Raw genomic sequence first — 13,216 nt, forward strand, 5'->3', positions numbered from 1 at the left:
ATTTTTATTATCTTTAAGTGACATTTAATTTTCTCTTAAAGATCAGGAAATTTGCCATTTCGTCCTGTGGTCGTATATATAGATTACTTCATAGAAAGTGCGCCGTACGGATTTATATTCACGAGTTCCAAAGTTTTGCAACGAGTGAATATAAATCCGTACAAAGCACTTTCTATGCTGTAATTTATTTATTATATATATAACGAGAATTCAACCATTGAGCACTTTACGCCGATTTTTCCAGTTTATAACCTTTGACATAAAACAGTTACGGCGCGAGAAAACAAAGCTGCAAATGCACATAGCTTTACAAGCGAATTCGCTATTTAAATAATATAAAAAACGAAAAATTACTGGCGACAAACTCTCCTGGACAAGAACTTTATTTAAATAAGCACACTGCGTTACATTTACGTTAAAAGCAAAACTTTGTATCGCATCGAGGAAACTTCGCCACAAGCGAATTAACTACTGGCGAATTAACTGGCGAAATTGGAACAAATTGTGGCAGCACAAGGAGTCGGTTAATTAAACAATAATTACGACTAAAATCCAGATTAAAAAATGCAATTTACTTTACCAAGACGATCCCAAGAGTGCCTGAATATTCTAAGGAAGTCCGCGGATGTGTTGTAAGTTCCGATGACAGTCTTGTCTTCAATTGCTTTCACTTTTCGACACTTCGCCTTCGCCTGTCTTTACTTCGCCTTTGAAGAATGATTTTTATCACTGCTGTATTCTTTAGGTTTTGCTTAGCGTGTTTCTGTTGGCTTGCATTTCCATTAAGTTCTAAAAAGGCAGTGTTGTAAAGGAACAAAACGTGTAGCCATGTTTTCAAAACATAAACTGCTGTCGAGAGCAAACTTGCCACTCGCTTTCTCAACCGCAACCTGGTTGGAAACCATTTGAATTCTCGCGCTGCGATTGGTCGAGTCGTTCTACTCTAGATGCTGATTGGTTATATTTTTCACATGTGAAGAAAGCTATACGCGAAGCTGATTGGACGTATCGCTTTTTTCACATGTGAAATATAGCAAATATAGAATTCTATTTGTAAGGTTTATTGCTTAAAATTCTCGCTATATATATAATAAAATATTCTAATGTTTGTGTACAATAAAACAATACACGAGTGGTCAGAAAACCTCAAAGAAATAACTTTAATAGTTATACAAAAAATAAGTATAAACAGGAAGTGTCTTTCTTTAAGCACTTCAAGAACATGTTCAACCTAAATCGAAAAATTAGCGGTCTGGTTCAAAATACGCAGGATTTAGTCATTTCACGTTGTTGTTTTTCAGAAGACGGGAAAGAAATTTGCCAAGAGTAATAGAACACGTGCACAGCTATTTTCCTGCTCATTAAACCTTTTGTTTGCTAAACAAAAGTTGTTTGTCATCGTGATTTGCTAAAGCTACCCATTGGATTGCGCGCGCAGAATTGCGTTACAGTCAAGCTTAATTTGTTTTTCTTTAAGCGATGTTGAATATAAATGCTTGAATTTTAACCTGACTTCCACATGCAAATACTTACGATTTGTCCGCAATTTTCTGTTTTCCTGTACAGCTCATTAAAATATTACACGGCGTATTAGCATATAAAAAACGGGTTACACGAATTCACTCTATTATCAAGAGATTTGTACAGTATGCAAATAAGGAACGCTACAAAATAAGCATAAAACAATGAACGGCCTTAACGAACACCATCCGCGCTAAGGTGTTCGTTTAGGCCGTTCATTGTTTTATGCTTATTTTGCAGCGTTCCTTATTTGCATACTGTACAAGTCTCTTGATAATGGAGTCAAGATGACTCCGAAACGTCGAGCAGTATTAAATCTTTCTTGGTTCTTCTTAAGTTAAACGTATCAAGCTAAATTTAGAATATCAGACACTGATCAATATCAGATACTGATCCTAGCAGTATGCAGGACGCGTGTCACTTATCAACCTAGTAAAATGGCCCAGCTCACAACGAGTCTCTCGTAGCTCAGTTAGAGCGCCCAACCGGTATCTGGGAGGCCATGGGTTCGATTCCCGTCGGGGACTCAGAATTTTTCTTTGTCCCATGCTCGAGTCATATGCATGTTGAACACTTCATCTTCATTATTTATTACCGAGCTTAAAATTTACCATCTTTATTATTTACTACAAACTTGATGAATTCGACATTGCTGATCCTAGCAGTATGCAGGACGCGTGTCACTTATCAACCTAGTAAAATGGCCCAGCTCACAACGAGTCTGTCGTAGCTCGGTTGGTTAGAGCGCCCAACCGGTATCTGGGAGGCCATGGGTTCGATTCCCGTCGGGGACTCAGAATTTTTCTTTGTCCCATGCTCGAGTCATGTTGAACACTTCATCTTCAACAAAAATACTGCTAGTGTATTGATGGGACGTGATTGTTACTGTGTTGATTACTTTGGGTAGGCTTTGTTTGCAACCAAATAGTTGTTGGGATCGACTTGTTGCTGCCCGGTACATAACAAAGTAGGAGGGTCCGGGGGCATGCTCCCCCGGGAAAATTTTCATTTTTAGAAGCCCAGAAACGCTATTTTATTAGGCATTCTGGTAGAAGTTTTGCACTATTTTAGATGCCATCATACAACACTTAAGGGTAACTATTTTGAGTGCCCCCCTCACACACCCCCCTTAAAGCCATATTTTTTGGCCTGCCCCCCTCAAATCCCCCCTCCCCCACCTCCACCCCCATATCAGGATCAGATAAGAAGATAATGTTTAAGCACGGTGGATAACCGCTATTCATTATTCCTTTACGAAATGACTTATTCAATATTCCAAGCATTGAAACCTTAAATATTCCTTATTCATTTTCTGTTTTATCCCGTTATTCATTATTCATTATTCCTCTCCCATGCTCGTGTCATGTTGAATACTTCATCTTCATTATTTATTACCGAGCTTAAAATTTACCATCTTTATTATTTACTACAAGTCTTATTTTGTCGCCAACAGTTGGCCAACTTGTTTGCCGTTGCTGCGTCGTTCACACACACCAACTCGAGTTTGCCAATAGTTTGTCGGGTGAAGGCCGTTTTATTAGAGTTGCTCGAGGTGTAGCCGGGAGCAATTCTTGCTTTTCGAGTGCTCTCCAAACTCCCGCGTGCGTGCATAATAACTCGACAAACGAACAGCTAAAAGGCAGTTATTTACTTGATAACAAAACAATAGGGAAATAACAAAGAAACATTTTTAATCGTCCGCTTTTAAAATGCTTTGTGGGGTTAGAAAATCGTCATCGATAAACATGTTGGGAAGATCTTTACCACCCTTCCCAATTTTTAAATTGTACAAAATTGTTTTTTTAGCTTAGGGCGAGTGAAAAAAATCTTCGTGGTGGCAGTAACAAATAACTGAATGGAGCACATGCGTGCGTCCATCGAGTAATGGATAAGGGTACTGAATAAGGGAGGGAGAGGGGTGAGGGGGGTGAAATCTAATTTCCCAGCCCAAATTTTGCCAAATCCCTTTTATATTTCCCAGCTTAAAGTTTTCCCGATTTTTTCAAATCACATTCCCAGTTTCATTGTTTATTTGTTCGGGGTTCAGTCCCAGTGGCCAAATCCCATTTTCCCAGTGAAAATTTGCCTAAATGACCTAAATCCCAGTTCCCATTTTTTACCCCTTCAGGTCACACATGGATGCACGCTGGCGCTCTATTGATTTAGGACACGCGGATGTACTGGTTTTGTTATAAAAGTTGTTGTAAAATCACGAAAAAACTAGTTGGCAAATGAGGAGGGGGGGGGGGGGGGGGGGGGGATGGCAAATACTTACCATTCGGCTTATCTAGTTTGCATATGACTCCAGCACTAGAATGTCCACCGCACGATGCCTTATCCTTTCCAACCTGACTGCAATGAAACAGCGAGTTTTCCTTCCCTGTGCAGTTTACAGAAGCCATGAGGTGAGGCCCTGAACCCCTCCCAAAGTACCGACCACAGCAGGTTGGCTGCTCTGCACCAGGAAACCCGAGCTGACGGCAAACTACTTCAGCATCGTAAAAATCCCACAAATCGTCGCACACCCTCCCCCACTGGCCGTGCATGAACACTTCCACGAGTCCAGACCCCTCCCAATCGGGATGAACAGAGAGGCGAAGTTTTGGAACATCTGATACACAAAAAGACGACATCTATTCAGCTTAGGGTTAAATAATTTAAGAAACTTTTCTTCGCGTGTGATTTCCTCTGGGATTTTTGTAACCTTCTGGAGCTTGTAAGTATCTAACCGCCTAAGTTACCATGGTAACTCCCGTCTGCACTCACATTCGCATTTGTTGTTAACATCAATAGAACGTTTCTATGGCGGCCGCTTAAAGCGGTTTTAAAAAACATTGAAAATTAAAATAGGCTGCCAAAAATCCGTTAAAGGCTTTGATATCGATGATCTATGATTTCGACGCATGACGTTACAACAAGGGAGGGGAGGAGATTATGTCTGGCGGCCGCTTATAAGCAGTATTAAAATCCGTTTGAAAATGATCTGAAAAGAAACTTCTTAATGCTCTGATGAGCGATTTATTCCAAAAAATTAAATAATAGCATTGTTTAAATTAATTAATTTAATAATAGTATTTAATTGTTGTAGTCACATTAAGGGACCTTATTTGCGTGGGACACGCATATTAAACCTCATAAGGTATTTGGTGTCTTTTTTAGGGGAAGCTTTCTGGCGACCTGTCTCCTGTTCACTGTCTGTTTTTCTCTTTGAGAACTCGTTTCCCAAAAGGAGCATTTTATAATTTTTGCACAACAAAGTGGCCGTCGGGGCGTCCTGAAAAAACAGTCTATTTTCGAGACTTCCGGGCAGAATATTGCCAACCACAAACCGGAAGTCTTAGACACATTTTTTGCTTTTTGGCGCCAAACTGGCTCTTGCATTCAAACTTCTCTTTTGAGAAAAAAAACAAAACAAAACAAAAAACAAACCTTAATTAACAAAATAAATGATTATTTGCTATTTCTCAGACCTAGTGTCACGCAAGGCTTATATTTATTTTTTTTCACGACAGGGAGAATACTTTTACAAAGTATTGCGAGTTTTCATAGTCCTCTTGCACCTGTGAAAAATACACTTAAAACACAACTACTGTCGGGCACTTGAAATGTGTTTTTTATGGTTACAAATACTTGCTAGCAGTTTAAAGGTGTTGAATATAGCAGAAAATACGAACATGAAAGTAACCTATGTATTCTGTGTATTCAACACAGCAAGCACTCATAATTGCTTTCTATAAAATTTGCCCCCATTCTGGATCACCACGTGCACGTGCAATGTAGTAAAGAGCACGTTTTTCGCCTTCAGACTTCATTCAATGTAGAAAAATAACGTGGACCAGATATCTAGACAAGCATACGATCGCATGAAAACCAAAAACCATATAATCCTAGCTGTCTTAGAATTTCATATCTTTATAAGAGGCACACTTCCCTAAGGCGGACAATTAGTGCTAGTCGCGAGGTGTCCGTTTCAGAAAGGGGTTGACAGTGATAACTATTACAATTATTTCTACGTACCCTGAATTGTTGAATTGTCAGGAGTAGATCTCTTCGGTGGAGAAGAAAGAGAGCTTGCAAAAGCGAATAATGACGCGGCGAAGATAATGAACCACATTTCAAATAAGGGTGGCCCTTGAACCACCAGCGTCAACAACAACGTACTGAAATAAACCACAGTGACCTTCGGCAACTCAATATATCGGGTAATGCAAACAGAAGTTAATCAGTCAAGACGGTCGCGTGATGTGAACTATCAATTGGCCGGAAGTGATTATATACATAGAAATGAGAAAAGGAAATTGCTGCTTATTCATCTCGAGACTAGCCAGCATGCAGCCGTCTTCTAGGCTAGATCTCGAGACAGTCGTAGCTCCGAAAAGGAGTGTTATAACACCAATTTTTTCCGCATGCTAAAAATATGCGTAAAATGTATAAACGTAACCAAAAAGTCGTGGCAAGGACAAAGCCCGGGGGGGCACCCTGTATATTTTTGGGTGGGGGTGTGCCGCTGGAACTCTGAAACCCTTACCCTATACCAGACCATCTTCAGCTGATTTTGCAACCCTATACTAGACTAGATACCGAAAATCCCTACCCTATTCCAGACTTGCTTCTTTTAAAAACTGCATCACTATAAGTCAACAAACGTTGTCACAACGATTTTATTCACGTCTGTGGAAGCCTCTTTCTCTTCCGAGTTCCTATTCCTATTCTGGACTTAATTCTTCATACCACTGATCAGTTTCTTGGCAAATGATACCCTATTCTAGACCAAAACTCTCTGATTTCTATACCCTATCCCAGACTAAACTCCTTGAAAAACATACCCTTCACAGCGGCACATACCTATTTAGCTCATATATGGGAGTGCCCCCCCGGGGGACAAAGTACGTAAACAACGTGACGTATTAAGGCTGGCTCTCGTATGATCGCCCCGATCGTCTCTGTCGCTTCAAAAAGTTTGCTTGCTCCAATCGCCTCAGACTTTGCAAACGACAGAAGCGACAGAGACGATCGGGGCGATCATATGAGAACCAGCCTTTAGAGGTCTTAGAGGGAGAGACTCCCATGTGGCAGGTTGAACGTAAAGGCATAAAAGCCTTGAATTCAGTTAGAACGTTAGGAAAGTTTAAAATTATTTAGGGCTGCTGGAATTGAATATGGCGTCCAAGTTGCTCAAGGAAATCAATAGAAAAAGTGTACAACGAGTAACCTTCATTTTTCTCAGGGTCAGTCGAGTGTGCGCGCGAGAAAATCACTTCGCGCGAAGACACACGAGAAAGTCGCGTGCTAAGTGACTGGAGTGTATCGAATTAGAGTTTTTAGTTAAAGTTAGAATAAAGAGTAAGTCAAAACTTCGAATTATTAAAAGGTCTGTTTTAGGTTTAATGACGACAAATCTGAAATAATTTACATTTGTATGAGGCTAGCCGGAAGGCTAATTAGGCTAAAAATGGTAACTCGATGTTTTACCTCAAACTTGATTTTTTAACTCGAACTCGCTACTTCGAACTCGAACTCATCATGAAATAAACAGACCCAAGTGATCGTCCCATGTGATTTTCTCACAAAGGGGCTGCATGTCCTCGTGGTCTATACAAAAAGCAGTGAAATTGTAGAGCTGAATGACTGGTAGCCAAAGCTTGAAGGCCGAAATTGTTTTGCACTTCGTTTTCAAGAATTACTCCCCCAGAAAGCGAATTATGTCGGCGTCTGGTCACGTTGCTGTGTAAATCATGATCATCCAATGAGTGATCAGTTATGTTTTGACAGTTTGCATGGTTGGATGGATAATCAACATGTAACTACTGCAGAACGTGCAATCAAGCCAGCAAAATTAAAGTTTTAGCGGGGAGGAGGGGAGGGGGGGGGGGGAGGTAAAAATTTGGAACTTGAATTTGTAGGAGAAATTTGTGATTTGCGACTTAAGCCAGCCATAGTGTACGTCTAAAATTTCTCAGCCATGGCAAAAATGCCTACTTATATTTTATTGATTTTTATTTTATTCATTTCTAAAGTTTTGACACCCCATGGCTACAATATAAAAGCAAAACTGAATTATATTTTTTTTTCAAATGAAGTCATTTTCTACTTAAATTGCCATTTAATGATTGACAGAAATTAACAAACAATGGAGGGACTATCCTATTGAACCAGAATTTTATTTTCAAAAGTTCAGTAACAAAAGACATCTCCACATTGAACGGTGCAGCACTCAGAGGCAGATTACAATTCAGACTTGCGTTCTATTTTAAGCAGTTCGACCTCAAATGTCAGAGTGGCTCCGCCTGAAAAGAAATGAGAGATGCACAGTCATAATCTGCAAAAGACAGGTTATATAGACAATCTGCTGCTTAGCAGGCCCGGAGGGGGGGGGGTACTCCTTGGAATTTTCGGTGGGGGTGTAGGTAAAATTTAGCTGGAATGATATATTTTATCTATTTCTCTTTCTCTATCACCAGTTACTTGCCCCAGTTGCTGGGAAGAAAAATAAGTTTATAAGCTTTCGTGAACGTTCCCCCGATAACCATACCCAATTTCAGACCAAAATGTTCAAAATCGATACCCGTTTTTAGACCAAAACGTCTGAAAAACCATACCCTTTGGGGCGGCACATACCTATATACCTGATATAGGGGAGTACCCCCTCCCCCTGGGTCAGCAAGTTACCCATAAAGGACAAAATTTTAAAATAGGTAAACAAGGATATACTGTAATTAATGATTTCTCCAGACTATGAACAGTTTCTCTTTTCACTTCATTTGTAATTAAAGCTAGAAGCTAAAAAAATGCCTGGTTCTGTTCAACAAACCATTCTCACCCACAAAGTACCTAGCTGATTGTGGCTGGTTAACATTCGACAAATTCAGCAATTCTCCATCAGACAAGATGACACCCTTATCCATTACTGAAACTCACCTGGAATTTTAGGAGGGGCACCTCTCTGACCATAACCTGCAACATTGTAATTTAACACCATATCAGAATTAACCAGTAAAATAAACGGTAATCAGAAATCAGAAAACTGAACTGAAAATCAGAAAACAACTTTGAGAAGAGACTGTATTAAGGGAAGCCCTTCTTTTGCTGTCATACTGACTAAACAACCAAGACCAGATGGAAAATGTTGAATGAAACTAATAACTGAGATATTCATTTGAATGGTGATATTAAATAGAGGCTCCTATTCCTCCTATTCCTAGGGGCATACCCCCAATAGTGGACTGTACAAGGAGGCTCGGCCCAAAAGTTACACCCTTTTCAGGCTTAATGCATATAAGGGTAGGGATTAAAAGCATAAAGTATGGGATTTCGTTCAGAATATAGCAAAGAAGATGGAAGATTCATTTGATTTTTTAAGGGGTACTGAAGAAAAAGGGAAACAATGTGGCTACTGTTTCGCTTTCAAAAGGTAGATTGGAGGAATATTTTTACTACATGTACAACTTGCCTTACTCTCCAGGCTAGATACATTGTTATGCCTACTTTGTAATTTAATGACTCACCAAGATCTGAAGGAATAACAAGCTTCCTCTTCTCCCCCTCACACATGCTAACAAGACAAAAAATAAATAAATAAACAGTTTAAACGACCAACAAGGTAACTTGCCTGAACTGGCAGGCCCATCCAAGAATCATCAACATCCTGACATGGCCCAAAAAGTAGCAACAGCACATACATGTAAAATGAAAATTATGTTTGAAAAAATTTGACTTCCTACCAATCATGGAAAAAAATACTTGTTGACAAAAACTTCTCACAACTCACAGGAATTTAGCTTTAAAAGTCAGAATTAAAATTGAAGGTTGTTTTAGTTGTAATGTTCGAAACAGATCTTTCAATTAAAATATTTAGCATCTAAAAACAATCACTCCTACATTGTATTTTAACCCTGCCAAGGAAGAGAGGGGACTCTAAGGTAAAATGTGTTTAACAATAAACAGAAAAACCATGCATGCCCTGTGCAGAGCAGTTCCGAGCTTAAAAAATGTTGTTTGAGTTACATAATGTCCGTAACGGTGGAAATGCCTATGTGCTGATTTGTAACGAACAACATTGTTTCACTCTGATGAAGGTGGACAGAGGCCAACTAAAATTTAGTGATACATGTAATTAAACATAAGATCAGATGCATCTTAACTCAAATAATCAGTCAACTGATCGCAACAGACAAAGTGTCTCTACCTACATCAAAAACCAAAAGAAGCCAGTTTGTTTTACGCTTTAACTTTGCTTTGATTTTATTGAACATAAACAATAGTCAATAAAGACAACACTCTCAACCTAGTTACAGTAACCTTAAATACTTGAATGCTATTTTAAACTTACTTTAGAAGACCTTGATCCCATCCTGTACGAAAAAGAAAACAGTCTTATTTTGGCAACATAATTCACATCATTGTTTTTTTATCAACAAAAAAACAACATTCAGAACAGATCCTGGCATCAATTACCTTTAATGAAGGGACTTAACTACACCTGATGGACCTGCAGCGCTGGGCCTACTAACATGTTTTTCAGCATAAATCTTCAGTTAAGTAGTTTTAAAGGGTGGACTTAAATTAAATTGGAAATATATATAAAAAAAATTAGTTCTCTCACTTGCCCTATGGTTATCAGTAAATCATGCCCAACATGATCTAGGAATGAGTTGTTCCAGAAAACACATGTACATTCATACCCTTCCCATGGAAGGTTTTTTGATTAGATTCTCCCCTCCCCTCCAGAAATTCCAGTTAAGCCCCATATACATGTACTTTCCTTAAAAAAATTTCGTTTTAGAGACCCTTTGCCCCCACCCCAGGGGGGGGGGGTACTCCGGCTTGTTAATGATGGGGATGATCGAAGGATTTTTTTGGGTTTGAAATTTTCGATTCCGGGATTTTTTTGGGTTGGGAAATTTGGCAAGTATTTTTTTGGGTGACTTGATTTAGATAGGGGATTTTTTTGGGTATTGAAAACGAACTAAAGTGCCTTGGCGCGGCCTTGGCGTATTTATGGTATGATGAATAAACAAACACGAGCGTTCTTTGTGTTATGTTATTGCCCCTCCTGGCAATTTAGGGGTAATTTGACAAGGGATTTTTTGGGGGGTTATTTTTGGTCCAGGGATTTTTTTGGGTAATGTCGGAAGGCTTAGGGATTTTTTTGGGTCCTTAGTTTTGCCTCCATTCGATCATCCCTGTCATTTACAAGCCGGAGTACCCCCCCCCCCTGGGGCCCCCACGGAATTCCATTGATATGACCTTCCATGGATTTGGTATGGATATCTGATTTTCTGGAACTGCACTAAGCGGAAGACAACAGAAGTATAAATATAAATATTACCAGGAGAAATGTAGCCAGGATGTTTTCCTAGGAGTCTAATTTAGATAATGGTTGTGTGGACCTACACCTTTATTAAAGCCTGGCTACAACCCCTGCAAAGTATGAAACTGCTGTAAAAAGGTGATGGAGTAACCACTCTAATTAAGCCTGGTTCACACTTTTGAGATAAACACAAGCATAAAAGCTTTTAAGAACATAACCACAAGGACAGTTCACACTTGCAAGCACATTACACAAGATGACATATTCAAGCGCAGTGCTTTAGAAATTCTGAAGAACATAATTTGTATATAATAAGAGTTGCGTCAAAAACCAAATGTTAATGTGCTATCAAAATCACTAGACAAGAGTGGAAAAACCAGTGGTGGCACAATTATTGTCAGGCATTAAAAAATATTAATGGTCACATGCTTCATGTTTGCGAGTGTCTTGTCTGTCAGCAATTATGTGATTTTGAATGGCTGCTCCATGGCCAAGTAAACATTGTTTTTCCAGCATTTTTATGAACATGCATGCAATAATGAAGCTATTGAGGCAACAGGATGGGAAAACTTATGAGATGTACTCTACCTTAAAGAAAAGCAGGTTTTGCTAAGATGTTTTGCTAAGATGTTTTCAAAGTTAAACTTGTTTCCTTGTATCTTTAATTCACAATAAAACTAACCTTTAATCACTTGACCTACTCCTAAGGTGAAAACAAATGGCTCTTTACGAGGAATACTGCTATCAAACTGCGTTCCATCATCCAGTGTACCCTGAAAATAAAGACAAGTTATAATATGGCAAGAGAAAAAGCTACTGCATGTATATGTATCAGCAATATATTTTTTTACAACAACTACAGTACAGACGTTCTCACATACTCATTGGCTAATTTATATTGTCAATATGCTGACAGACACATGAATTGGGATGCTGAGGCAAAGCCGTGCCCTTAGAATTAATAAGATTTCTTACATACACTGTAATAGCCTTTGGATACCAGGAAGAGCAAAAAGTGGGGTCACCACGAAGTGTGAGGCAGCAAGGCGTACAATCCATAATTTCTGGTTAGTCTAAATGAGCCTAAGCCTACAGTTAGCATAGGGAGCTTAGCCTTTATAATTTGGAGTAGGGATTTCTGCCTTGCATGCCTTGCTGTCTCAGCTCATTGACCAAATTACGCCTCACTGCCTTGCCGTGCACGACCACTGCCTTGCACATTTGTAATAAAAAAAAACTGTAAATCCACCACTGCTTATTGTAATCCCTTCATCTTTGCAGTAAATCATCACCTTGAATTAAATATAGACAAAGCCACTCAGCTACAATATCAAACCATAAATTCTCCCCACTCACGTCAGTATTTCTACTTAGCTCATCACATGAGAATTTAATTTGGTGGTAAAGTACATCAAGACCTTTTTGGGCTAAGATATTTCCTTCATTTTTCATAACTAGTATAATTAATAATGTATCGTACATTCGCTGTAATTCACTCGAAAGCAAAGCTAAATATTCAGGCCTATCGTATTTTGTACACGTACCCTAATAACTTGCACGCGTGCCTAGCATGCTCTCCAAAAAACTTCAAAGATATCCATGACGGTTTGCTTAAAAATATAAACATATTCAATGACTATAATGCCAGATAACTCACAGTGTAGTGCATGTGTAGGGTGTCCCCACTCTTGGATCTGGTCTTGCAGTCGGCAACTCGCTTTTTGACTCCGATCTGCAATTTCTTTGTGTCTTTCTTGTCTGCGGCGAGCACTAAACTTGACAAGGTTAAAACGGCGAACACCACTAAGATTCTACCACAAAGACGCATATTATTAATCCAGGGAACCTAGTTCTTTCTCAAAGGAAAACAAAAAAAGCTATAAATGAAGATCTTTTGGACAGATCGATTTGCTAAGAGAATGATATTACACGGCACGCGATAAATGGTCAGGCAGTTAAATATGAGCGTGAACTGGGCACTAGTAAACCTCTCATTGTTCGGGGAGGGGAGAGTCACATTTTGTTTTTAGCAGAGCGGGGCAGAAAACTCGTCAAATTTTCGTAACTAACTCATCCTACAACTAATGACGTCCCAACCGGTAAAAACTAGGGCTTTCCACAAGTTGCTCGAGATTTTCCAAAACGTTACCCCTAATTTTTAAAAAAAGTTGCTCCAAAAATTCAAAAAAGTTGCTTCTGATAATAAAAGTTGCTCGAATGTTACTCCAAACGATCCAAACGCTGCTTCTAATTAAGAGAATTTCTCTAAATTTATGCTTATTTCCCACTGAGGGTAAGATTTCTAAGCAGTTTTATGCAATTTTACAGCAAAAGAAGTGTCTAAAAAAATTGTCAAATAACAAAGACTTCCTTAACAGAAAAAAA

General features: G+C 39.0%; 2 protein-coding genes across 2 annotated transcripts; both read right to left on the bottom strand.

Annotated features, from left to right (window-relative positions):
• Window positions 1–3,796: 3,796 nt before the first annotated feature.
• LOC144640690 (galectin-3-binding protein-like) lies at window positions 3,797–5,676 on the bottom strand (the record flags this gene model as incomplete). Its single annotated transcript, XM_078499775.1, has 2 exons — window positions 5,539–5,676; window positions 3,797–4,132 (listed from the first exon to the last, which is right to left on the bottom strand). Coding segments are annotated over exons 1-2 (433 nt in total), but the record flags the coding sequence as incomplete, so codon positions are not given.
• Window positions 5,677–7,663: 1,987 nt separating this feature from the next.
• Window positions 7,664–12,794, bottom strand: LOC144640689 (peptidyl-prolyl cis-trans isomerase FKBP2-like). Its single transcript, XM_078499774.1, has 6 exons — window positions 12,489–12,794; window positions 11,514–11,604; window positions 9,851–9,872; window positions 9,027–9,073; window positions 8,440–8,475; window positions 7,664–7,808 (listed from the first exon to the last, which is right to left on the bottom strand). The coding sequence occupies exons 1-6, from the start codon at window positions 12,657–12,659 to the stop codon at window positions 7,747–7,749; spliced, it is 429 nt and encodes a 142-aa protein (XP_078355900.1). The 5' UTR covers window positions 12,660–12,794; the 3' UTR covers window positions 7,664–7,746.
• Window positions 12,795–13,216: the final 422 nt, after the last annotated feature.

Source organism: Oculina patagonica, unplaced genomic scaffold (assembly GCF_052425735.1).
Source record: "Oculina patagonica isolate OP01 unplaced genomic scaffold, crgOcupat unplaced41, whole genome shotgun sequence".
Classification (NCBI taxonomy): Eukaryota; Metazoa; Cnidaria; class Anthozoa; order Scleractinia; family Oculinidae; genus Oculina; species Oculina patagonica.

What these genes read in the sequence shown, in the direction of transcription:
- LOC144640689 (XM_078499774.1), bottom strand. Translation starts at nt 12,659, where the DNA reads ATGCGTCTTTGTGGTAGAATCTTAGTGGTGTTCGCCGTTTTAACCTTG. An exon ending in AGTAGGTCAAGTGATTAAAG is followed by an intron (nt 9,873 to 11,513) that starts GTTAGTTTTATT and finishes TTTTTCGTACAG; the next exon opens with GATGGGATCAAGGTCTTCTA. An exon ending in TGGGATCAAGGTCTTCTAAA is followed by an intron (nt 9,074 to 9,850) that starts GTAAGTTTAAAA and finishes TTGTCTTGTTAG; the next exon opens with CATGTGTGAGGGGGAGAAGA.